The sequence below is a fragment of the Rutilus rutilus genome, assembly GCF_951802725.1.
Source record: "Rutilus rutilus genome assembly, chromosome: 17".
In the NCBI taxonomy this organism is placed as follows: Eukaryota; Metazoa; Chordata; class Actinopteri; order Cypriniformes; family Leuciscidae; genus Rutilus; species Rutilus rutilus.
Window position 1 is genome coordinate 11,852,627 of NC_140230.1, and position 26,091 is coordinate 11,878,717.

At 37.6% G+C, this 26,091-nt stretch overlaps 1 protein-coding gene and 1 pseudogene across 3 annotated transcripts; one reads left to right on the forward strand and one right to left on the reverse strand.

Annotated features, from left to right (window-relative positions):
• The first annotated feature begins 488 nt into the window (after nt 1-488).
• On the forward strand, nt 489-15,275 carry LOC311307012 (uncharacterized protein). 2 transcript variants are annotated; one of them, XM_084435695.1, is made up of 7 exons: nt 489-774; nt 2,069-2,175; nt 2,367-2,561; nt 6,877-6,972; nt 7,050-7,233; nt 14,307-14,645; nt 14,772-15,275. In XM_084435695.1, exons 2-7 carry the CDS (start codon nt 2,071-2,073, stop codon nt 14,810-14,812), a joined length of 960 nt encoding a protein of 319 aa, XP_084291821.1. In that variant the 5' UTR covers nt 489-774; nt 2,069-2,070; the 3' UTR covers nt 14,813-15,275. The 2 variants fall into 2 exon arrangements, with proteins under 2 accessions (XP_084291821.1, XP_084291822.1); XM_084435696.1 differs by having other exon boundaries at nt 546-723.
• A 2,272-nt stretch (nt 15,276-17,547) lies between these two features.
• Nucleotides 17,548-19,792, reverse strand: LOC311276377 (serine/threonine-protein kinase pim-3-like; annotated as a pseudogene). The gene is made up of 6 exons: nt 19,771-19,792; nt 19,226-19,495; nt 19,135-19,139; nt 18,182-18,268; nt 17,766-18,077; nt 17,548-17,639 (listed from the first exon to the last, which is right to left on the reverse strand). The product of its transcript is annotated as a serine/threonine-protein kinase pim-3-like (transcript).
• Nucleotides 19,793-26,091: the final 6,299 nt, after the last annotated feature.

The window sequence follows — 26,091 nt, forward strand, 5'->3', positions numbered from 1 at the left end:
TAGTGAGATACCGAACGAATGTTAGAAAGAGAACGATTAGGTTACTGACGTAACCCAGGTTCTCTGATAACATGAAGTGAGGTATCTCACAACATTGCCCTCCTTGCCTTTTCGCACGGAGAAGAGATATGCGGAGAATGACGAAACGGCAGGTAGCTGCGGTTTATATAGAGGGAGGCGGGACTCCATAATCGCTGCAGCGATTGGTCTGCCACGGTTGGCAGACGTGGTGTAATTGGTGCTTCCGCGATCGGTCACGCCCAGAGGCGTTCCCATAGTGAGATACCTCACTTCATGTTATCAGAGAACCTGGGTTACGTCAGTAACCTAATCGGCTTTAGGACCCACACAGACCACAGGGTGAGCGCCCTCTACTGGCCTCACTAACACCTCTTTCAGCAGGAACCTGGTTTTCCCAGGAAGTCTCCCATCCAGGTACTAACCAGGCTCAACCCTGCTTAGCTTCAGTGGGCAACCAGTCTTGGGCTACAGTCTGATATGGCTGCTGGCAAAATTGGATGGGTTAAATGCAGAGGACAAATTCCGAGTATGGCCATACTTGACCTTAACATGTCATTTTCACTTTCATTCAATGGGGTGTCCTCATTTCCAATCCGGTTATGTGGGCTTTGACTTCTATTTAAAATGTATACACAAAGAAATTCATTACTCATTTTCCAAGGGATTGAGTATCAACGTATCTACTGGTGAAGACATCTACAGGTAGAAGAAGTAAAAGAAGCATATCTTATGCAAAGTTTGATTTTGATTAAGGTGTGTGTAATTTTTTTATTTTTTTAAGTATTTTGATGGTTATTTAATCCATGCCAATTTTTGAAGTTAATATATTCAAAAGTCTTAGACCACTGTAAAAACAAACAAAATTAAAACACTTTTACTTGAGGTGAATTTTACTTGAGGTGAGAGAACTTTTTTGATTTTGTAAATAGAAATGCATTGGATAAATCAATTGAAACACTAAATTAAGTTTACTTTACTATAATATATATAATATATATATATTTTTTTTTTACAGTGTAGTTATAGTGTATAGTAAATTGCATTTTTATGTTTTGCAGTTTAATATACTAATACACATACCCCCGAAAGACAAGCTAAATCCAGACTAAACTGCATGTTTGAGCTGTTTTAACTGAAAACAACTTGCACGGACATATCTTAAAATATGTCAGTATCATTATTTTGTCTCACACCAATATATATATATTTTTTTTTTCTAAGGCAAGTTTATAAAAGCTACTTAAATGTCCTATAATTGCACTAAAGCCTAATCCTGGATTAATCTTAGCCCTGTCTGTGAAACCAGGGCATATATTTATAATTATATATATATATATATATATATATATATATATATATATATATATATATATATATTTTTATATTTATATTTATTTATTTATTTATTATATTTATTTATATTATTAAATTTGTTATGAAAACTATATTTATTTAAATAAATAAAAAATAATTATTATATATATCAAATAATTATTCTGATAATTTAATTTGTTATGAAAAATATATGTATTTAAATGTTATGTTAAATGTTTATATAGCCTATATATATATTTATTATTTATTTAGATAAATATAGTTTTCATAAATTTAATTATCAGAATAATTATTTGCTATATTGAACAGAAAGTGTACACGATTATAATTTCATTTAATTTGGCATGAATACCACAGGTTTGTGCAAGATCGTGCTTCAGTAGAAGAAACAAAATTTATGCTAAAATCTAATCTTTTGCTTTATAATGTTTCTTTAATTTACATTTTTCAGAACCCTAAAACTCTGTTTATTTTAAATCAAACCCTTCTATTCTTGAACAATTATCCATTTGTTATTTGAACAATTCATTGTTGAGAAACACATGCTTGTTTGCAGAATAGTATTTATTATAGACAACATTTAATTTAATTATAAAATGTTTTATCGTAATTGTAATCCATAAATTGTTAATTCCATAAATATGTAGGATATCAGATGTATCATTCTAATTCAGATTCATTTTATTTAATGCATATATAATCTTTTCCTCAGACATGGAGAGTAAGCGGATGTTTTTAGTGGTTTGCGTGATAGGCTGTGCAGTGTCTTTCATTGAGGCTTCATCTTCAAGCAACCTATCAACACCAACAACTTTGACTGTAAGAATACCATTTACTTCTTTCCACAATTATTTGGTTCAAAGAACCATTATGACACAATGACAGACAAATAGGTAATTTGTTTAGAATCAAGATGTGATTGTTATGAAAGCAGTTTAGGCTGTTGATGTTGACAAAGGCATCACTAATATGTTTTTTTTCTTTTTTTTTCTGATTTTTCTTATTCATAGTCCAATATCACCCGCAGTGAGTGTGGGGAAACCAAACTGTGTTTGGACAACCCTAAAGGATGTGATCCTTTGGCTAGCTCCCAGTGTTTCTTCACCTCAGTTATCTTAACTAACACCAGGCTTACTGTTGAGCTCAGTGGCAACTCTGCCGGATACATCGCTTTAGCAGCTGGAGTGGCATCTAATATCTCTCAGGTATACAAAGCATATTTTACAACACACACACTTCAATGCCTCTGTTGACCAAAAGTCATAAAATTTAAAGCTGATTTGGTGCTCAAGAAACATTTATTATTATTATTATCAATGTTGAGAACAGTTTTTGCTGCTTAATATATTTGTGGAAACTGGTAAGTCTAGGGTAAGTTAGGTCCCTTTTGAAGAGGAACTTCAGCGCTGTGTCATGGAGTTGATGCTATAGAGATGCCATCAGTGTGACTGGTGTCTGAAGAACATCTAAACACACGTCAATAAATCATTGGCAGACGGCAGTCCATGACATCTCATGCAGAGTATAAGGGGCACCTGTAATACATGTTATCAGCTTTTCTTTTCTTTTTTTTTTGGTCTTCAAGAGCCACTTGTTTGTATGTGCAACATACTACTCTGTTGGAGAATGTTTGACTCCCGAGGGAGCTGAATGCACTCATTATGATAAACTTGCAGTAAGAAGCTCTGTTCTTGTTTGATTCTCTCACAAGTGATATGAATCTAGTATTTGTACGATCTCTTGAGGAATGAGAGTCGAGGGTCTACACATCATGGCTCGGGTCCTGCCAAGGCGGCAGGTTAGGATCGATCGTGGGGATTGTAGTCGGAGAGTGGGAGGAGTCTGGAAGTTTTTTCCTTCTCCTGCTGGCTCTTTTGCTTTCATGTCGGTTCAGGAAGCCGCTCACTGGCCGCTTCTGACCTGACTGATTAATGTGGCATGTCTAATTTGAAGGAATTGTTTTTCAAGGCTCTCTCCATGTCGATGAAGCGATGCATTTGGCGCTCAATGTAAATTTCTGGAAATGGCCGAACACCTACGGGTCGGCGCTAATGATTATTAATAATAATGATTATTGTTAATAATAAATCCTATGGTTTTGAAGAATGAATGAAGGTTTTTGCTCCTTGGCCGACTTAAGTTGTCATGGAAATGCTTGATGTATTTTGTAGCCTAGCAAAAGTGCTGGTAAAAAGTATTTTGTATTGAAAGTACACCAAACCCTGTCTATAAAAAGTGAGAGAATTTAGAATATCACAAATAAATAGATGGACAATAAGATTATGACGCACATAATTCTTAATAAATTGTTGTCTGTTTCACCCCACTGCCAACTAATAGCCAAGAAGCATGCAGTTAATGCAGTTATATTCATCTTAATTATTCACAATAAAACAATATACAGAAAGAATTGTTAACAGAACTGGGAGCTTGTTCTGTTCTTGTGTCTGTAGATGAGATTTCTAAAATGAGGGACAGGCCACAAATCCTTGAGTACAGTTTGCAAAACGGATTGTGAAAGCGTGTGCATGGATTATGAATTTGTGGGTACGGATTGAAATACCGAAGGTACGGTTTACAAATCTGAGCACAGGATTGGAAATTCGCGGGTATGGTTTATTAATCAGTGGACGTGATTTGTTAAACCGAGGGAACAATTAAAGAATGGTTTATAAACTGAGGGGACGGATTGGAGAACTGTGGCTACGGATTTGCTGGACTTTTTTTGTTTTGTTTTTCTCCTACAGGTGATTTGTCGTGTCCTCAAGATCCCATGTTGAGAGAACAGCATATTTTTCTCATGGCCACAAGTTTAATACATAAACAAACCTGTGTGACCATAGCAAAATGGGATAATAATAAAGGGATATTTTTACTAAACTGACTTTTTATTTATAATTAAGAATGGCATAAAGACAGCTCAGCATGAAGACATGGCTATATTATATTAATTTATAATATTTTATATTATATTCCGCACAGTGTAAATGGGCTGATGGCCTCCCTGTTTCTGTTTTTGCAAACTTGTTTGTAATTACAATGGACATCACTTTATCCATTATCCTGTGAAATTTTTAAATCGTTATTTTTTTTAAATTTGTCATACCTGCCCAGAGACTACAGGTGGAAATTAGCAATTGTTGCTATAACCTGGCCCAAGACATATTCTCTTTAACTTCACTTTAAAGGAATTTAACAATAGTATGCTATAATATTTCATTTAATTTCATTCCGGCTAGTCATCAAAAGTCTATATATTATACTAAGTAAAATAATAAACATGTAATATGTTTTGATAAGAATGATAAGAAGAAGTTTACATAAATTCCAAATATCCATTTCTGAAAATCCCATGTCACGTAGATTTGTTTGCACATTAAACTTGTGGCCACAACAAAAATCTTGTAGCCACAACAAAAATAAGTGAACCGAACATATCCCTTCCCGGTCAAGTCAAGTCAAGTCTCTGAATGTGACCTCACAACAGACAGCATTTTTTCAACATTCTTGATAAGCATAATGTGACACTAAAGTTTGAAGTACCATGGCTGTTGTAATTGTAATAATATTTTACAATATTGCTGCTTTTTCTGTATTTTTGATCAAATAATACAGCCTTGGTTAGCATAATAAATAAATAAATAAATATTTCAAACTTTCGACCGATAGTGTGTTAAACAGCAAAATACTGTAATGAACTACTCACACTTTGCTTGAAATAAGGTCCATTATGGGCTTGATTAAGCACAAATTAAACAGGCAGTGACAGATACACAAACAATGTCTATAAAGTAAATCTAACTGCATTCAGAGGTTTATGTCAGGGTTAGGTTCTGTTTTGCTTTAGTTTTAGATGTTCCCAGTTCCTGTGTTTATTTCCATTCTTACTTGGGTACGTTTACATGACAACAATGTACTAAAAACGGAACCTTTTTTTTTTTTTTGTACAGATGACAACATTATCAAAACGATCCCTTTTCACACATATCTGGCAAGGGCAGTAGTTGATATCACTTTGTAAAGAAAAACTATGCGTCTTCGCACAGATGGATTCTTTCACAGAGCACTCGCGCCAAACGCTCATGCCTATAGTGTAAATGTAATACATCACCTATCATTTTCAATTTCAAAAGCTTGTACTTTGAAACCCGTTTTCAAAAGTTTGCGTTTTTAGCCCGCCAAAACGCTGTTGTCTTGTAAATGAACGGCCAAAATGCATAAAATCCAAGTTTTTATTTGAAAAAGGTGTCGTGTAAACGTAATACAGAAAATGCTAGTGTGGACGGAAAGTGTTTTGAAACGAAAACACCGTTTTCAAATGTATCCGGATTAATGTAACCCTAGTGTGGCCTAGTTTTCTACTTCTTTGTTACCATAGCAACCAGTTGTGTCCACCTGCCCCTTGTTAACTTACTCATTTATTCCCTGTTTAATTTAGTTCCTTATCCGTTCTTACATCTAATATTAACCCTGCATCTCAATGTCCATAATATCCATCCTAAACGGTATATGAGAATAAAATAAGTGTGTCCCAAGCATAGTATGTTGAAAAGAGTATGTGAGAAGTCCCGGATGGTCTACCATTTCTGGTCGATTTTCGAAGGGTGGATCCATGCTCACTATAACAGCTAATATTGTCCACAGCCCATTGCGCTTCGGAGGAGGATCCAGTTCAGAACTACAAACATGAGTAAAAAGTTCAGAAAACAACAAAACATGGCGGATATGCACGGCCGACGGTAGAGAGGTTTAGATAATGGGGTTTGAGTGGCCAATAATCAACATTTAAGCTGATAAAAATATTTAGGTAATGTCATCCGTGTTATATTTCACCTGCAACACCATTTACTTGTATAAAGATCCGTTTGACGATTAACTTTTAAATGCAATGGTATGCATGAAAATGAGGAGAGTCTCCGCACTGGCAGATCAACATGCTTCTGCATTTCTCTCCGATACGGTAGGAAATTATATTAAATGTGGAGAATTTTATCTTTGACAAGATGATTGACAGGTCTATCAATCATAACCGACAGAGAGCATCCGTTAAAGGTGCTATTTTATGATGTGATTGTTTGTCCCAAAGCTTGTCTACTAAAGTATCTACTTTTTCTTCACAAAAAGTGTACATACTTTTAGGGAGTAGTATAAGTAGGACGAATTGAGACGCAGCATATGTTTGTTTTCAGTGGTTGTTCTGTTCCTGCTTGTTGTTAAATATAGTGTTTGTTATTTTAAATTATTGTTTATTAAAGTTTTACTGCTGAATTTAGATCCTTCCTCATCTTTGTTGTAACCACACCGTGACAGTTTAAGCAGTCTGCTATTTGAGGTTTAGATATTTTATTGGTTTTATTTTTATTTATTTATTTGAAAAGGGACCATGTAAAAATTATAACATAAATGTTGCCATTTCCAGCATAAACTGCCAAGGCCAGTAGTCTGCTTGGTGCTACGTCCATTTTCTCCTTCTCATAACAACACCCCCCCCATCTTTTTCTTTTTTTCTTCTTTTTGCAGGACCGTCATGTCATCTTTGTCTGTGGCAATAATAATGGCAGTTTTGTCTTTCAAAATGCAATGCTCTACAACAATACATGGAGGATCACAGATTTAGTAAGGATTTGAGCATATTGTTTGTGTACTTTTTTTTTATCAAATAATGATCAAATAATCAATCTTTTTTTTCCCAGCTTTATGTAAACAATTTCCAGGGTTCAATACAGTCAAGCTTGATTCAGTGTGTTTTCAGCATCTCCATGGATGAAAACGTCACATCCTTCCTAAGCAGTGACAACGGCACACATTTCAACATCAGCGACATTGCTAATTCCAAAATTCTCATCTTCCTTGACATCTTGAAGGGTTCAAACAATGGTGAGTTTGTTACATTACAGGTTGTTATAGGATATGTAGCTAATGCTGAAAGTAATACATTTCACTAAAAAAATCTGTAATTCAAATACAGTGGGGTCCAAATGTCAAAGACATTGAAAATTTGGCATTGAAAAATTATTTTCAATAATCACAAAGACAGATAAATCTTCTTTGGTTGTTCCAAGAAACTGTCTCATAGCAAGTAAGGCCATAAGCAACCAATCTGGGTGTTATATTTGATTCATTATCTCTGACTTGATTGAAACCATTTTGTCAATTAAAAATAGTTTCTACCAGTTGAGAGTTATTTTCAAACTTAAATAATTTCTGACTTCATGATTTGCAAAAGGTTCCATGCTTATATACATCAGGAGCAGACCATTGCAATTATCTAGGTCTTCCCCACATCCCCAGTCCTCATTAAAGGTGCTCTCTAAGCGATGCCACGCGTTTTTTAGGCCAAAACATTTTTTGTCACATACAGCAAACATCTCCTCACTATCCACTAGCTGCCTGTCCCCTGAACACACTGTAAAAAAAACGCGGTCTCTGTAGACACCACAGGCTCCACAAACGGCAACAAAAACAAACTGGGCTCACCCGCACCACGAAAACATAACAAACAGTGTTCCAGCCAATAACTGGCAAGAAGTATTTGAGGGTGGGGTTTGGGGGGTTACTGCGCGTACACATGAAGGGGGTGTGGAGAGAGAGAAGCATGAAGAGGGAAGTTTGAATTATGGCCGACACACGACCAAAGAGACGACGTTCTGATGAACAAATTGCAAAGAAGAGGGATAAGGATACGGAACGCACAAAGTACCGAATTGGAAAAACCTTCGAAAGGTGGCGAGAACTCCGCCGGCAGAAGGGCTTCCAATCCGACATTCAGGTTGCTCTGTTTTTGCTGGACAGGTAAATCCATTTTTCTTTCTAAACTGACGTTCATGTTCGCCAAACCAACACAAGAATGTAATTAGCTAGAACTAGGCAGTCAGCGTTAACTTTGGTGAATACAACATATGTTTCTAGCAGCTAACGTTAGCTATCAATCTCTATTGTAAATTCACAGTAGGGCGACAATTTGTGTAAATGATTGTTTTCATCCACTGTTGTTTGTTATGAATTTGAATGTTCATTTATAGGTTATTGACAACTTTGACTAAATTTGTTTACGACGCCGCCGTTGTTTATGCTCACTGGGAAACGCGAAGCTAACGTTATCATGCTATTATTGCGTCCTTGTAAGGGAGCTATTTATAACCTCAGGTGGTGAAACGATTTTAAGATAATGTTTCTCTTTTTCTGCATTCTGTTCTGCAATATATAAAAGCATTTATCTAACTTGGTGACATTACACATTGAATGAAGTATCAGTAAAACTTAAAGGTATAGCGGAGGATTTTCCCGAATTTTAGAAAAGAAACGCCCTCTCCACTTTTTGAAAAAATGCACATGCGCAACACTCTACCTGCTCCCGAGAGGGAACGCCTGTTAAACGTGTGCACGAGAGAGCATGCACGAGCCTAGTTCTTCTCGTGCACGCTCTGTTTACAAGTTGCTGTTGGCATGGCTCATACAAGCCTACTTTCCTTTACCTGTCGAGTAGAAACTTCGCGACTGAGGCATCAGTGGGAAGCCCAACCTGTGCTTTTAGCGCACGCCAGCGTGTGAAATATTCTCCCAAAAACACTCTAACTCAAAAACATTCATGCAAGACAAAATGTCAAATGCCCTTCCGTGTTTTATTTACTTATTATACTGATCGATTGAGTGAGGACTCAAGACATGATCTGCAATGGAGAAGTAGCTTGTTGCATTTGTGTAATAAATACTATGTGAACACACTGGAATTATCAAAAATGAACACACAAGGTTTTAGAACATTTCAGCGTGATACCTTTTACCATTTGGTCATAATTACTTTAGACAGATTGAGATGTTTACCGTGTCTGCGCGGTGGGTGACTTGTGCCAGGGCTAGCATCGCTAATCATAGCTTACATTAACTTTTACTAGCAGTGCTTTTAAATGGATTTCTCCAAATAGCATGCCAAACTTTACCTGTCGAGTAGAAACTTCGCGACTGAGGCATCAGTGGGAAGCCCAACCTGTGCTTTTAGCGTAGGGCTGTAGTCAAGACCACCTTTGTCGAGTCCAAGACAAGTCCAAGACCAGGACTAGTCGAGTCCAAGTCAAGACCGAGTCCAAAGAGGTTCGAGTCCGAGTCAAGACCGAGTCCAAAAAGGTTCGAGTCCGAGTCAAGACCGAGTCCAGGACAGGAAAAAAAAAAGTCTGCTAAAAAAATATAGGCTATAGCCTATAGAAATTAAATCACTATGTAATAATGAAATAATGAATAATTTTAATTTTATTTAAAATAATTGACAAATTCAAAAAAAAAAAAAAAAAAAAAAAAAAAAAAAATTATATAGGCCTAAAGGAGCACACACATTCGTTTCGACTGTCTGATCAGCCTCACATTCTGTTCCTGTCAATCATACACGCGATGTCAACCAATTAAACTGCATGAGGGAAGGCCGAGCCAACTCACAGACACACACACACACACACACAAGAGATGCGGATAAACCGCGGATCGGGCGGATGACGTGACGAAAAATAATATTTTAATTAAATTCAGGCGGGTGGCGGCTGAAGCAATCAAATGAAAAAAGTTTGCCACTAAGCAAACCTGCAAGTTATGAGCTGGGTTATTTTGTTTCGATATTAGCTATATTTTAAAACAGCCAGTCATTGGAGCCTAACGTTACCACTCGTGGAATAGGCAAAGAAAGAAAGGTAAGAAAAAAAGTCGGAAACCTTTGCCCATTAATTAGATGTGCAAGGCAAGCAGGCTAGTTTTCGGGGTGTTATGGACAATCAAAAATGTGAATATTCACGTTGCACTAGCGGTGGACTTTCAGCGAGTTTATTTAAACATTTATATTTTAAAGAGCCGTTTGTGAGTCAAAAGAGCCGGCTCTTTTCAGTGAGCTGAGTGAAACGAGCCGGCTCACGAAAAAGACCCGAAATGCCCATAGTTATTAAGTGGCCAGTGTTTCACTTTCCCTCCAATAATATTTTGTTTTAATATCGCGGCGACGTATGTGTGATTACTGGGAACATAATAAAGACTCCTGGACTCGGTCGAGACCAAAAGCCATATTTGGCAAGACCAGTGGCCGAGACCGAGACAAGTCCGAATACCAGCGAGTCCGAGACAAGTCCGAGACCATAGAAAAACGGTCTCGAGTCCGGACTCGAGTCCAAGACCGGACTCGAGTACTACAGCCCTATTTTAGCGCACGCCAGCGTGTGAAATATTCTCCCAAAAACACTCTGGTCTTGTTTCTTTCTTCAGAGGCCTTTCTCCTCTTGTCATACAATTCGTAGACATTTTCTCTTGCGACCCTCAGACATTTTGAAAAAAAACCTGGTGAGAACGGGCGAGCTTCAATGAATGGCTGAAACCGTAGCTCACCACACACATACACCCGAAAGCGCGCATGCGCAGAAAGCGAAAACTACCTAAGGACGAGCACGTACGACGGCCTTACGTAAACATATCACCAGAATGATTGACAACTAGGAGGACCAATAGTCTTGAAGATCCACCCGGAAAAAGAAAATCCACCGCAATACCTTTAACTTTGTTTGTTGTGACTACTTTGACTTTCCTTTATGCCGGAAGGGAGGGGAGGAGGGAGGAGACGGGATGAGGAGGAGGGAGGGTCTAGCTAGCCTCCGTTTTGTTTGACAACAATTCGAATGTCAACAAGAAGTTACATCTCCCGGCATCGCTTAGAGCACCTTTAACACACTTGCAGATTGTTATGATTTGGTGGTTGTGGTAAGACAGCAGAGAGAGAGAGTGAGAATCCCAACGCAATTTAATCACAAGTATACTCCAAACAAGTATAATCCAAAGTCCATACCAGGCAGAGGGTCAAGCACAGATACAATCCATGAAATGCAGACAGGAACAAGGATTCCAAGACTCAGGCTATAACGTTCTTAGTGTTGCAGCCAATCGCTGACGCGCTCAAACATAATTCCTCGAGTCCGTTCCATTCCATTGAAATTTTTTTATTGCATGTCGTGTAAATAATTGTACCTGAGTTTCCAGTGGTTTTATTGTCCTACCGTACAGCAGGGAGGGTGATGGAGCTTTCAGTGAATAATCCAAAGCTTGTTACGGGATAAATGAGCGGTCAAAGAAAATATACGGCTGCACCTTGCTAGCCACGACAAATCACTTTCCAAACAAACCTAAGCTCCGTGTTAGATTGAACCCATAAAACAGGTGCTGCAGTCACCTGTTTGCTGGTGGGCGGGTTCAGTAACGCACGCCTCCATGTTGCACTCATAGAAAAGCAAAACCAAAACAATATTAAAGCAAGAAAATCTGAATATAAACAAATGTAACATAACCACACCAAACTATTGTTAACAAAACACATTATTATCATAATTCGACTCAAACCATAATAAAGAAAGCAAGTCTGGCTCCAACATACCGGCCCCTAATTGTTCTGTGAAAAAACAGCACAATTACAAACATACTATAGGAGACAGATAATATTTACAGAAATGTACATCCAACTTACCAACACACTCCTTTTTTTTTTATATAATTTTTTTTTTTTTGTATAACTTTTTTTTTTTTTTAGTAGACGCAAAGCATCAGTTCATAAAAAAATCAGTTCATCATGAAGAAAGAAGGCTCGTCAATCTCAATCAGTGGCTTCCAGAAGTAAGGCAAGTTTTGAGATCGGCCTTATCAAGGTGCTGGTCTTGGTTTGCACCTCTACTTGTCTCACAAACCCCCTTCTATCTGGCAAAGTTCGGGTTACGCGGCCCATGAGCCACGAGTTCCTTGGAGCAGAGTCATCCACGATCAATATAATGTCTCCAACAGCAAGATTTCTCTGTTTTGTTGTCCACTTCTGTCTCTCTTGTAACTCTGGCAAATATTCTTTTGTCCACCTCTTCCAGAAAAGATTTTCCATGTACTGCACTTGGCGCCATCTCCTCTTGCCACTGCAGTCATTTGAGCTGAATACACCAGGTGGTAGGGAAGGCTTTCCTCTGAGAAGTAAGAGGTGGTTTGGTGTGAGAGGCTCCAAGTCTAGAGGGTCGTCAGAAGCTTTGCAAATGGGTCTGTCATTGATTATGGCTTCAACTTCACATAGTAAAGTAGCCAATCCTTCCTCATCCAGAGCCTGTTCTTGCAACAGGGCTCTAAGAATGCGTCTGACAGTTCTTATTGGTCTTTCCCAAATTCCACCATGATGGGATCCAGTGGGTGGGTTGAAAGTCCAGGATATGCCCCTTTTGAGCAATGCGGCATGGATCTTTGAATTGTCCAGATCTTGAATGGACTCTCGCAAGTCTCGTTCTGCCCTTACGAGGTTCGTCCCATTGTCTGATCTGATGGTCTTGACCATACCTCGTCTGGCAATAAATCGCTGTATAGCATTAATGCACGAGTCAGCGTTCAATGTATGGGCGACTTCCAAGTGTACAGCTCTGATGTTTAAGCATGTAAAGATCACACCATACCGTTTCAATGTAGTCCGTCCTCTTTTGATTTCAAAAGGTCCAAAGTAGTCGATGCCTACATTGGTAAATGGTGGTTCGTCCGGTGATAGTCTTTCTTGAGGCAAGTCCGACATGTACTGTTTAACTCTGACACAGCTTTCTCTTCTGCAGTGGACGCATTTGCTGATCACATTCCTAACTGCAGAGTTGGCCTTTGGTATCCAATACTTCTGTCTTAAACGTGAAAGTGTAAGGTTTCGACCACTGTGTCCGACAGTTTCATGAGCATGCCTAATAATGAGTGTCGTCACATGATGGTGTCTTGGCAGAATGGCTGGATGCTTGGCTTCAGATGGCATTGCGGACCTTACCAACCTTCCACCGACTCTTATTACACCGTCTTGAAGAGTAGGGCTAAGTTTTTGTATGTGACTGTTCTTTTTCACAGTCATTCCTTTTGTCAGACATTCCAGTTCATGTTTGTACTCCATAGATTGACAGAATTGCACTATAGCTTTTTCAGCATCCTGCAATGTTTCCACACACAGTAAACCTTTACTGCATCCTTTCACTTCAAGTGGCTCTTTACTTTCCTTTTTCTTTTTGCAAATCCTTTTCAGTTCTTCCTTTATCATCAACATCCAAGCAACAGCTTTGCGTAGACGATGCCAGTCTGAGTAGTGAGTGATGAATTTTGTGATAAACTTTGTGATAAAGATAAACTTAAGGAACACAAGAACTGCTCGAAATGCTGACAGAGAACGCTAACCAAAAACAAACAAGACTTCACAACAAAGGCAAGGCAAAGGGCATATAAATAGACAGGGGTAATGATCAATTGAAACAAGACACAGCTGAAACAGATAAACTAATAATGAGCAGAGGGTTCTGGGAAATGAAGTCAGGGAATAACAGATTCTATGGAAACAGTGAGGGACGAGGCTGCCATCTGCTGGTACATGATGGCACCCGCAGCTGGCAGATGTAACAGATAGTTCAGAATGCAGCTGCAAGACTGTTGACTGGTACTAAAAAAAAGGAATCATATTACTTCAGTTCTGGACTTGTTTAATTGGCTCCCTGTCACAGAGATTCACACACTATTTTGGTAAAACAATCCATTAAAATTAGTTTCATATTGTAGACTTTGCACTATTCCTAGGTCACTTATCAAATAAGCAAATTTGTAACATGACCATGTCAACTTCTTTTTTTTTTTTTTGCATGGATCATTGTTTTGTTTAAGGAGTCTATGTCAGCTTAACTGTTCCTTTCATTAAAGGAAAAGGTGGGCATACCAAATACTCAAAATTATGAAATATGATTTTTTTTTTTTTCTATTCAACTTTTGATTCAACTATTCAACTCAAATTGTTTATATATAATATAAATTGTAGTGGGGAAAATGTATAATAGATATGAAAAATGCAAAATAGTAGCATTTTAGTAGTGGCCTCAGACTTTTGGTTGCAACTGTACATGCATAAACTCTGAGCTGATTATACTACCGTTTTGCAATTTGTTTTAAAGGAACTGAGCTGGGAGCACCAACAAGTGTACTTGAGTCCTCTGTTCTGGTTAATCTAGCTAATGTCAATTCTACTAATGTTGTAAGCACCACAGCTGGCACCACAGCTAACACCACAGCTGGCACTACTGCTGCCACCATACATAGGACCACAGCTAACACCACAGCTAACACCACAGCTAACACTACAGCTGGCACTACAGCTAGCACCATAGCTAGCACCACAGCTAACACCACAGCTGGCACTACAACTGGCACTACAGCTGGCACTACAGCTAGCACCAAAGCTAGGACCACAGCTAAATCAAATGCCAGCATCTCACTCAGCTTTCTGAGTCGTGGTAAATACATTTCTCAAAAGTTCTCCAATGTTGTGTTAATCACAATTTATTCAACAATAACATTTATGTTTTTTTCTCAATGCATACAGTTCAAATAACTCTCTCTTTTCTTGTTATGACTTACAGCAGCAATTTGCCTTCTCAGTATCTGCTTGTATCTGATCTGATGAGACCCGAGAGAGACCTGAGGACTAACCATGCTTTAGAGTAGTATATGGATATGTAGTAACGTTGGCATGTTTTCCACAAAAAAAAAACAATCTTATTTCCATTGGCTTCTTTCTTTCTCTGATTCTTTCTATTCACAAACATATAAGAAACCCATGTGTGTTTGACATTTACATGGTGTTAGGTATGTTGGACACATAAAAGCCTACTTTTTTATTGTGTTTTAATTATCCTATGATAACATTATTTACTGATAGTAGAAATGATCACATAAATTTACACTTGTATTTTGAAAGAGATTCAAAGTTACTTTAAAGATTTGTTAAAATTATACATAAATAACAAATGTCATATATATATCTACAGGTACAGTATCTATCATTAATTACAATGCTATTAAAATGTTAAAACATTTTGTTGGTCAATCTTTACTTAATATAAATAAAAACAACTTTGAAACTTAAATGTTTATTGTGATGTCTCTTTAAAGTGCCTCTATTATGCTTTTTTCGAATATTTCATGCAGTAATATAGCTGTCTGTGAATGTAAACAGTCTGCAAAGTCGTAAAGTTGAAAGTGCATGCACGACAATTAAAGTTATTGTCTCCCAGAAGAAAGAACAGACTAACGAGTCGTCAGGAATTCCAATCTCACTTCCGTGACCTGCATATGTAACACCGGATCACATTTGCATAATGCCATGGTCTTCAAACGTCTACTTTGACCCTATAGCAACTCATAATGTAAAAATTAATTGCACATAATAAATATTAGGCTACATAATAATTGTAATAAAATGTTCATAATGTAATAATTTTCTCAATGTAATAAAATCATGAGCTCATAATGTAATCATCTTTATATTATGAGAAATGTATTACATTACAAACTCACCCAAAAATTTTTTATATTGTCATAATTGTAATAGCTTTCAAAACATAAAAAAAAGTTAGTACAACTTACAATCATGTACAGTGGAACTTTTGCACCTTTAATGTGTAATAATAACCTATGCAATCCCACTGAAAGAATGTATAAATCAAGCTCATGTGTAATAGTACACGCCTGTCACCTGAAGTGACTGATTAACACCAAATAAATCTCAGCTGTTCTTGAAAGATGTTTCTGACATCATCTTGGTTGCAAGCTACAACAAAATTTCCAAGCCATTAGGTATACCATAGTATATCTATATCAGCACAATGACAACAGTCATCAACAAGTGGAGAAAGTATGAAACAACAGTGACAATATCAAGAACATTTTCCCTCCAAAACTGATGAGAGGACAAAGAGAAAACTGGTCAGGGAAGCTGACAGCAACATTAAAAGAGTTTCAGCTCTTTCTGGCAAGTACATGTGACTACTATCTCCCATATTCTCCATGTCTGAGCTTTGAGCGAAACCTTTTCTGACCAAAAAAAACCCATCAAAGCTCGGCTAAACTTTGCAAAACCATATATCCAGTCTCAAAAAAGACCAAGAATGAACTTTTTGGCCAAAATTGCAAAAGGAATGTTTGGCACAAAAACAGCACAGCACATCAGCAAAGAACACCACCCATGGTAAAGCGTGCAGAATCATGCTTTGGGGCCAGGGGCGGATTAGGGTCTACACAGGCCCCTATAGGCCTTTCTAGAGCAAAAAGAAAGCCTGTTTATACCTGGTATTTAGATGCGTTTTTGGTGTCAATAAGGAGGTTCAACCAACTCTGAGTTAAAACTTGAACTCTGAGTTGATTTACCCTGAGATGGGAAATTCTGAGTTTTTGGTTTCAGAACAGCTGAATTGAGTTAGTTCAATCAACTCTGAGTAGGTTGACTCTGAGTTAAGCGTGTGCACCATGACTATGAAAAGCCATGATCAATGGAGCTCCGAAATTACAATTCACTAAACAGCACCCGATAAAAAGACTTCTGCATACGTTCCAAGTCAATACACAAGTATAATTCTTAATCAGTTATATTATCAGGTGAAAACTGATAGAAAGGGAAGTTATTGAACTAATACTCATTTTCATGGTAAAAAAAAAGAATGTGGCAGCAGCTAAAAATGAACAATAAAACCATAATTCATGGCTGTAGGCTACATGACTTTATAAACATTTGACATATTAAATAAATATGTGCCGCAATGGTTTCCATGTAGAATAATGCTATTTTCACATAATTAAATGTTCTCTAATCCAACCTGTTACATTTTTCAAATAGGTTATGACCAATATAATAAATAATAGCAGCTTAAGATCTTTCCAGAAAAATCCTAGATGACTTGTGTTTGGCTTCTGTCTATCAATATCCCTGCACACCAGACAAAGTAGACACTTGGGTATGTTAGGCAATGTTTTTTTCTTTACTTTTCTTTTTTTGAACATGACAATGTGTTTTAAAGGGCCCATGGCATGGATTCTTTTTTTATTTTTTTTATAATGTTTCCTGGGGTGCCCTTATAATGTTAGTATGTTTTTTGGATAAAGAAGTTGTCATCATTTAGAAATAAAAGGCATTTTTCCTAGCCTGATTTTAGCCTCTGATTTGAACGCTCTGTTTGAAGCAGTAGCACCTCACTGCAGTACACGAGATCCAGGGGGAGGAGTTGGATCCAGATATAAGGGGTGGGTTTAGGGATTAGGGGGTGGATATGGGTAGGCTTAGGGGTGGGTTTAGGGATCAGGGGGTGGAGATGGGTAGGTTTAGGGGTGGGTTTAGGGATCAGGGGGTGGATATGGGTAGGTTTAGGTATCTGTACCCACTGACCAAACAGTAGCCGGTCCTGCATGATAGCAGTGCTGATCAAACCACTCAGGAGGAGCGTATTCAAGAGTACCTGAGAGACCCAAGAAGAGCAGAAACATCCACTGAAAAGGTTCCAGTCCAAACAAATTCGCTTTGTTTGATCATCAAAAGTTCACAAACATCCACAGAGCATTTCCTGCTGTAACGCAAAACTAACCTGCATAGTATGTGTAGGCCGGGTCCTTTAGCAGGTCTCCACAACCAAAGTCCAGCAGCTTGATGTCATGGGACGCTGTGGAAATCAGCAGGTTCTCTGGCTTGACATCCCGGTGCACGACTCCGCGGCTCTCGCAGTGTTTCAGCGCGGTGATCAGCTGCACCAGCACTTTCTTGGCCAAGCTCTCATCCACACAGCCGTTCTCCTCGCAGAAACTCTGCAGATCTTGGCAGGGAACAACAGATTCACACTGGAACTTACAACTTTCAGCCTCTCTTGAGTTATGTCTTTAGAGACGTACTTGATGGCAACCTGTAGACGGATAAACCACACCTGCCTAATTGAGACAGATGACATTTACTGATATCAACATTTCTAAAGGCTGTCTGAACAAAGGAGGGAAGAAAATGTCTTACTGGCCATCTGTCAGACCTGCGGATCCCAGCATACACAGAGCCAAATCCGCCTTGTCCAAGCAATGGGCCCTTCGCATATATATGCTTCTGTAACATATACGATCACAAGAAATGTCTTTAAAGGTGCTGTATGTAGTTTTTAGCGGCCTCTAGCGGTGATGTTTCAGATTGCAACCAATAAGTTTACAAGCGCGTGCTCTTACGCGTGCTCGAATTTATGAGCGAGCACTGTGGGTACCGGCCAGACTGAGACGCAACCTATGGACGCAACACACAAAGCATTCCACAACATGCTGGAAACTCAGGTAAACTCCCACTGCAACGTTAAAATAATAGGCTACTTTTATCAGCTTGACGTTGAACTAATGCTCCATGCTCGCACCATGATAAGTATGGAACCCTATCAACCGTGCCGAATTTTGCCACTGCAAGCACCACTTCACATTTTCTTCAGGAAATGTACATTCTAGGTTTGTAGATAAGGTTTCTCCATGATTCAAATTCCCTGCCGATGTTGATCCGTGTTTTTAACCCGAAGTTCATCCGATTCACGTCTGGCCTTACGAGCTGCAGCAGAATTTTTTTTTTTTTTTTTTTTTTTATCAATATGTGGAGTTTGTGTTGGAGTCTGTGTTTTGCTGGGCGCAGGTCGTTTCTTAGTGTTATCAGACATGTCATAAGTTGCATAAGTCATAAGTCCATGTCATAAGTTGCAGTGTCGTCGCTGTTGAGTGCAAAGTCAGTAAGCTAGACGAGGCGAGAGGCTCGGGAGCGCGCATGCAGGTGACGTCACTGGCGGTAAATCCGACCCGGGACCTTCACATAAAAATAAGAATACTTGCTTTCAGAGGTAATAGCAAAACCCGCAAAGTGGATAATTTTAATGTGAGATTACAACCCCTTCACACACAGGCAATAAAAAAAGGATTCGTTTTGGTAGAAAAGCTACATACAGCACCTTTAAGAGAACACATGTTGCAGTAATGAAAATGAAAAATCATTAAATAATTGAGCCACAACTTTTAAATATAAGCTTATTCTGACCTTTGCGAGAGCGTTTAGCAGGTCTTTTCAATGAAGTGGACGGACGTGCATCATCTTGGCTCCTCTGGCTGCCGCTCTTCCTCTTCCTGTCAGCCTGACCTGTGGAAACAGAAAACTCAGAAGAAAGAGGTGCTGAATATCCAGGAAGCTCCTGGCTCAGTGTCTGCGTCGGGTCTAGCAGCGGATCCTGATCGTGATCATCAGAACCGAGTCTCTCCTGACCAGCCGTCTGAGTGGAAGCAGCTGTGCTGGATCTGGAGCGGCCTGAGGCTGGAATATGTCAGACATCACATAACTTAGTAATGTTTTAATAATAATAAACAATTATATGTATATATACATATATATATATACATATACATACATATATATATATATATATATATATATATATATATATATATATATATATACAGTATATATACATATACATATACATATAATGTATTACTTTATATTGGGTCTTGAATTGCAATTGAGCTAGAATCATGGCAAGAAATAAAACACGTTTCAATTTTAGACAATAAACTAATTAAAACACGGACCTCTTTCACCCATGTGAGCCATCGCAATCCTCCTCCAACCTGCAATAAAAACAATACAAAATACAATACAAAAAAGAATAAAATACAGCTCTCAAAATAAAATAAAAAACACCAAACGCCTAAAATAAGAAAGGAACAATAAAATGAAAGTGTCCTCAGAAATAATCTGAACCCTTTCAAAAATAAAACTCTGTGGAAAGAAAATATCTTCGAGCTCCTTCGAGAATAAAAGTCTCTTCTCAGAAACCCTAAAAATAGCTTCGAAATCACAATCCGCATGGAAAATACTCTGCCAAAGTCTCTGATTTCTCTCAACCAACAGATAGCGATCGGTTCGAGTGTTTATGTATAGTCAGAATTCATAACACGCGTCCCTATAGCAACTACAATTCGAATAACTCATATGCACGCACACATGACGTCGCTTGCGTGTTCAGTAGCGCGAGCGTAATTTTAGCACAGGTATGGCATTTTTTATTTCTTTTAACCCTCTGGGCTTCGTTTCGAATTGTTTAATTTTTTTTGCTTCATCGGATGGGGGTGGAACTTGGTGACTTTTGTTTTATTACCTATATGAACACACCAAAAAATCAAGGAGATGATTCTGATATGTTAAAGTCCCTGTAAAGTCAAAATTAAGTATGTGTTCTGAGTTTGTCATACCACCGAAAAATGTGTTATTAGCCACCCAGCCCAATTTCAATGATTAAAAAAGCCGCCAAGTAAATAAAATAAGCTATCAAAATCTCGAAAAAATAAGCAGTAGTCTCAGCTCTCAAACGCTGGGGGCGTGTCCGCTGGCTGCGCTGAAACCACGCCCACTCGCGGGAAATATGACTCGCGCACAGCTCGTGCATGTCGGCGCGACGGGAGGATGAAGGCCGAAGCGGACAGCGGGAGATAGTCGGTTCGGCCCCATTCACCATTAACAGCGGATTATCAGAGAATTCCAGTTGTCTCCAACGAAAGTAAACTATCCTGATCTCTACAGAGGCGGGTGTGGTGGTGATCATCAGCTCTCCATCAAGGTAACGTTAGCTCTTCACAAGATAAATCCACCTCTTCTTGATATGATCATTTTTCGGAAATTTAAATAAGGACACCGATCTGTTTTCTAAGTGATTGCATCCAGGGAATACGCAGTTACATGACGAAGGCATAGAGCCGTGGGCATAGTAGCTAGCAAACTGTAGGCTGTCTGATATGGAAGGCCAAAAGGGCCAAAACATGTGAAACTGTCGTGTAAACACGTAATTACCATAGACTGTAAAAAAATATGGACGTAGTGTCCGTGACGTCACCCGTAGGTTTCTGAAGAGCATTTTTGAAGCCTAAAGTGGGCGGAGTCGGCCGTCGCCATCTTGGCCTTGCGTCACTCCCGGATAACAGAAAATAGACAAACAGGCGGGGCGTGAGTGGAGCTGAGGAGCCTGGCTATGTGAAATCACCTAGCTCGACGTGATCGAGTTAGCTGATGATGTAAAGCCAATTAAACGTTCCTATTTTTGCCCTTCGAAATATTATAATAGTTAAAAGGCATGGCTACAAGTGAGACTGTGTATTACTTCGAGAGTGTTTGTGTGTGACAGTGATTTATGTGCATACATGTCCGTCACTCTTTCATGGTCCGTCAGCGCGGCATTGCTCAAGTTCGTAGAGAGCTTATTCAGTCCATTTTAAATTCTGATTTTGGCCGTCTCTCAAATCGGTTAAACCATAGACATATTGCCTTTGAAGTGCAAGTAAATGCGCTAGAAAATCCGCGCTCATTCATGTGCATTTATTGCATGGAAGGAGAAAGCGCCGACGCCTGCATGATTTCATCTGACGGTACATAAGCATATTATAATCCATCTGTTCCGTGAGAGCAGAACGAACGAGTATTTATTGACGTTTTAAATTTGAAAACCCCAAAAAGCAACGAAATTGTCAGACATCCATTAGTGCAGGTTCACGGAGGAAAACAACTGAAATACAGCGCTGGTTGTTCTCTCGAACGATAACGGCGGAATCCAAAGACGTGGGCTTTGTACCCAAGTATTAAATTGTATGAAATAATCCCGAAAAAAAGCACAAACACTGCAGAGATGGCAAGTTCAGCAGCAACATTTGCTGAGGTGAAGTGACGGCTAGTAACAGCAGACAAACGGCTAGCACCGACAGCGGCAATCCATCTGTCACTCAAGTGGCCACTGGCCACACCCTTAAATTTAAATATTAATCAACTAAACGGACGAGTTATAAAATAATTCACCCCCCTCACAGTTGTTATGAAGGGCAAAATTAGCTGTATAGACCAAAGCCACATAGAGATCCAGGCTGTAAACATATTTTTTTCTGCTGTAAAGTTGGTCATTTTAACATGGGGGAGATACAGATTTGACTCACTTCTGCAGCCAGGCCAAGCGGCCAGTCAACGAATTGCAGTTTAACTCACTTCCGTGTTGGTTTCAAGAGAGAGACGAGGAGGTTGCCGCTTGGTAATTACGCGTTAACGCGCAATTTACGTGTTAACACGTCAGTAAATTGCATGTAAATTGCATGCTGGCACATTGGAAACCATGGAACTTTACTGGCTGGTATGGCTATCTAAGCACAAATAACAAACAAATCCTGTAAATTGCAGGATTAAATCTAAAAATCTAAAAATCTTTAAAAATTAACAACACACAACATTTAAAACAATACATATCCCAACACAATAAAAAGCATGCAACTGTGTGAATCAGAAAGTGGGAGGGGGGTTAATAGACCACTTACTGATATTTAGTTTTTCCTCAATCAAACTTCTTTAAATGAATAGTTGCTTTAAAATCAATTAACACAACATACAAAAAACACCCTTCTGTTGATGAAACAGTTCAGTATTCACTGCACAATGAAGCACTGCAGTCTATTAATGCATTTATTAAAAGTAGCCTAAATGTATATCATCAGAGATATTCTCTTTGATTTTATAACATATTCAGCTATAGACACACAAATACACTAATGAAATACATGTTTTTATATTTTTAATAATTAATAGTGCATATTGTTTTTCTAAATGGAACCATCCCTACACCCAAAGAGCAGAAAGAGGTAACACCCCGTGCAGCACTTTTTGCATTCCTTGTATTAATGAAAATGCATGTTGTGAGAAAGCCCTGAGTGTTTGGTATTATACAGCGATCAGCCAGGTGTGGACATGCAAAATCGGCAGCTAAGTTACAAATCAGACCGACTGGTCTGTTATCCAACCACGTATATGTTTTTTTCTCAGTGCGTAATGAATAGGGGTGAGTTTTCGTATATATTTCGCCTTTGTTATTGATATTGTTCTGAATGTCGAGATTTGCTCGTAAAATGAACGCATTTTAAACTGCGTCACAAAGTGAAACCAAACCGTTTTCATATCAGACTTTGAGCTCGAAAATGATTGTAATTAGATTAGATTATAAGATATTCTCTATAGTTTCAGATCAACCGGTGTGTTCAATATTGTTTGAAAATGTTGAATTTAATGACATTTTATGTTTGCTACTGTAATATTGAGCATATACAACGTTGCGATCGTGCAATCTGCATGTCATTGTTTACTTTATTATGTTAATAATATAATCACGCCGCACGCGGTTTACCCAAGTATGTTAATTTATAAAGGCCTATTACTTAATAACTGAATGTTTGTATCATTTACTGATATGCTTAACTGCATGTTTGTATAATTTACTGATATACTTATACAACTGTTTTCTTTGTTTATATTCTGTTTATTGCAGACCACACATTTGTGAATTATACAAACTCCTTTGAATAAATAAGTTCAACTGGGATTCCCTCTCGTGTTTCTCTTACCGGAAACACACACCACCATCTCAGCTGCATTAATCCTGAACCCTTGAGCGTCCCATATGCTCGAATACATGTTTTTCATAAAGTTTTTCAATTAAGGGTTTTTGTTATAAGTTTAACCCCTCTACCCCAAAGAATAACATAGCCAACACAAACATGCAGCAAAAATTTACTTTTGTATACTGCAATTTCTGAACTTAACTGATCACACCACTAATTTACATCTGGAATGTTGTCTACATCACAAAATATACCCGTATTTTCCGGACTATAAGTCGCTTCGGAGTATAAGTCGCATCAGTCAAAAAAATGTGTCATGAAGAGGAAAAATATATATATATATATAAGTCGCACTGGACTATGAGTCGCATTTATTTAGAAATTTATTTCACACAAAAAAAAAAAAAATCAATGTTATGGATGGGACAGTTCTCCGTCATGGACGTGACCGCTCTGAAAGCGGCACTAAAAGACTGCTTTAAAACTTTCACAGAGACCTCAAGCAGAAAGTAGAAAGCCTGTCTTTAAATTTAATTTCGTTTTGTATTAATTGTATCTTAATTTTAATCAATGTTTCATCAACCAATTATCTGGATGTAATAAATTATATTATATATATTATATGTATAAAAACAAATATGGATTGAAGCAGAATATGTCGGTAGATAAAAACATGTTGTGAATTTTGTAAAATATTACATTCATATTTTTTCAATACAGTTTGACTTTTGGACTTAATAATGCTAGAGTTATTGAAACTGTTTGAATCACACAAATCGGAAACAATGCAGCCACCACCGGAATCAAAGTCCATTCATAAATGGATCTGTTATGTTAGGATATGTACGAAATTGAATTTCTAATAAATGTGAAAATTGAACTAATTGATGATTCAGGGTTTTGCACTGTCGCCCAAAGATTATAGCCTAATTAGTTTGTTTTATTTCGTGAAATATCAATCTTATGAAAATAAATTAGCCTATGTGTATTAGCTAGCATTATACCAGCATAATAATAATATTGATGATAATAATAATAATAAAATAAGGATATTTCGTCGTAACATTTAAGTAGGCTACTGCAGCCAGGCTAGATCATCAGCCACCTAATACCCTGAACAGATGCTACACGATTTCCTGCACGGCGGATCGGCACATGTTCGAATGCTAACACAAATATAAAATATAAAATAGTAGCAGAAAATTTACAATGAATTTAAATAATAACTATATCATTAATAATTATTCCAAACACAACTAATTGCAATATCAGCTGAAAGCCGAGGTGTCCTATATTTAGTCTCTAATAGTCATTTTTATAAAAAATAAAATAAATGTAAAAAAATTTGGGTAACACTTTAAAATACGGATCCTTCGTTAATGAATAACTACACAGGAACAAATGAGTAACACAATATTAACAATCTAGTAACTACAATTAACTAACAAGTAACTCTGATTAACGAATTAGTAAGTAATAGCACACAGATTTAAGTGGTAGTTCACTATTAACTAATCAATAACTACTATTTTTTAATACTTCACAGAGAACTACTGAATTTTTTTACAGATTTAAGTGGTAGTTCACTAATAACTAATCAATAACTACTATTTTTCAATACTTCCCAGAGAAATAATGAAAAAAATTCACAATTCATGCAAAACTAATTAATAACTAATGCAGGACAAATTACTAGCACTAGATTAACATTACTGCTAGATACTGTACACTAATTATAAATATGTAATAGCGTAGCAGACTTATGATTTGGGAAAGCTGTCAATAATTAGCCTATGCACTGCTGTCTTTTAGAGAACTATTCATAAACTAAATAATTTTTAAGAATTGTTTTTTTATAAATGCACTTGTCTGGAACACTTACCCTGTGGCCGATTTTCCGGCATTCCTCTGGACTGGCTTTGAATAACTAGACTCATCATGGTGAGTACTGGAACATACTGAGTCATCAGCCATCCAAATACCAGTTTATTTTATTATAGCTTGAGTCATTTGAGACACTTGAGTCATTACTAGTTAGTTAACATGATCTTCACTTTAGAATACGGATCCAAATAATTTGTAGTTCCTATAGAGGTATGTAGTAACACTTGAGTCATTACTAGTTAGTTAACATGATCTTCACTTTAGAATACGGATCCAAATAGGGGTATGTAGTAACACTTGAGTCATTACTAGTTAGTTAACATGATCTTCACTTTAGAATACGGATCCAAATAATTAGTAGTTCCTATAGGGGTATGTAGTAACACTTGAGTCATTACTAGTTAGTTAACATGATCTTCACTTTAGAATACGGATCCAAATAATTTGTAAGTCCTATAAAAGTATGCATTAACACTTGAGTCATTACTAGTTATCATGATTCCATGCTGTAGTTACTAATGAAGAGCCAACCCGAAAGGGTAGAATCATCTAATCATTCACAGGATATATATACACACACATATTTATATATATATATATATA

Bases quoted from the DNA above. Each gene is read 5' to 3' on its own strand.
- LOC311307012 (XM_084435695.1), top strand. From the start codon at position 2,071: ATGGAGAGTAAGCGGATGTTTTTAGTGGTTTGCGTGATAGGCTGTGCA. The intron at 2,176-2,366 runs GTAAGAATACCA...TCTTATTCATAG, and splicing joins CAACACCAACAACTTTGACT to TCCAATATCACCCGCAGTGA. The intron at 7,234-14,306 runs GTGAGTTTGTTA...TTTGTTTTAAAG, and splicing joins CTTGAAGGGTTCAAACAATG to GAACTGAGCTGGGAGCACCA.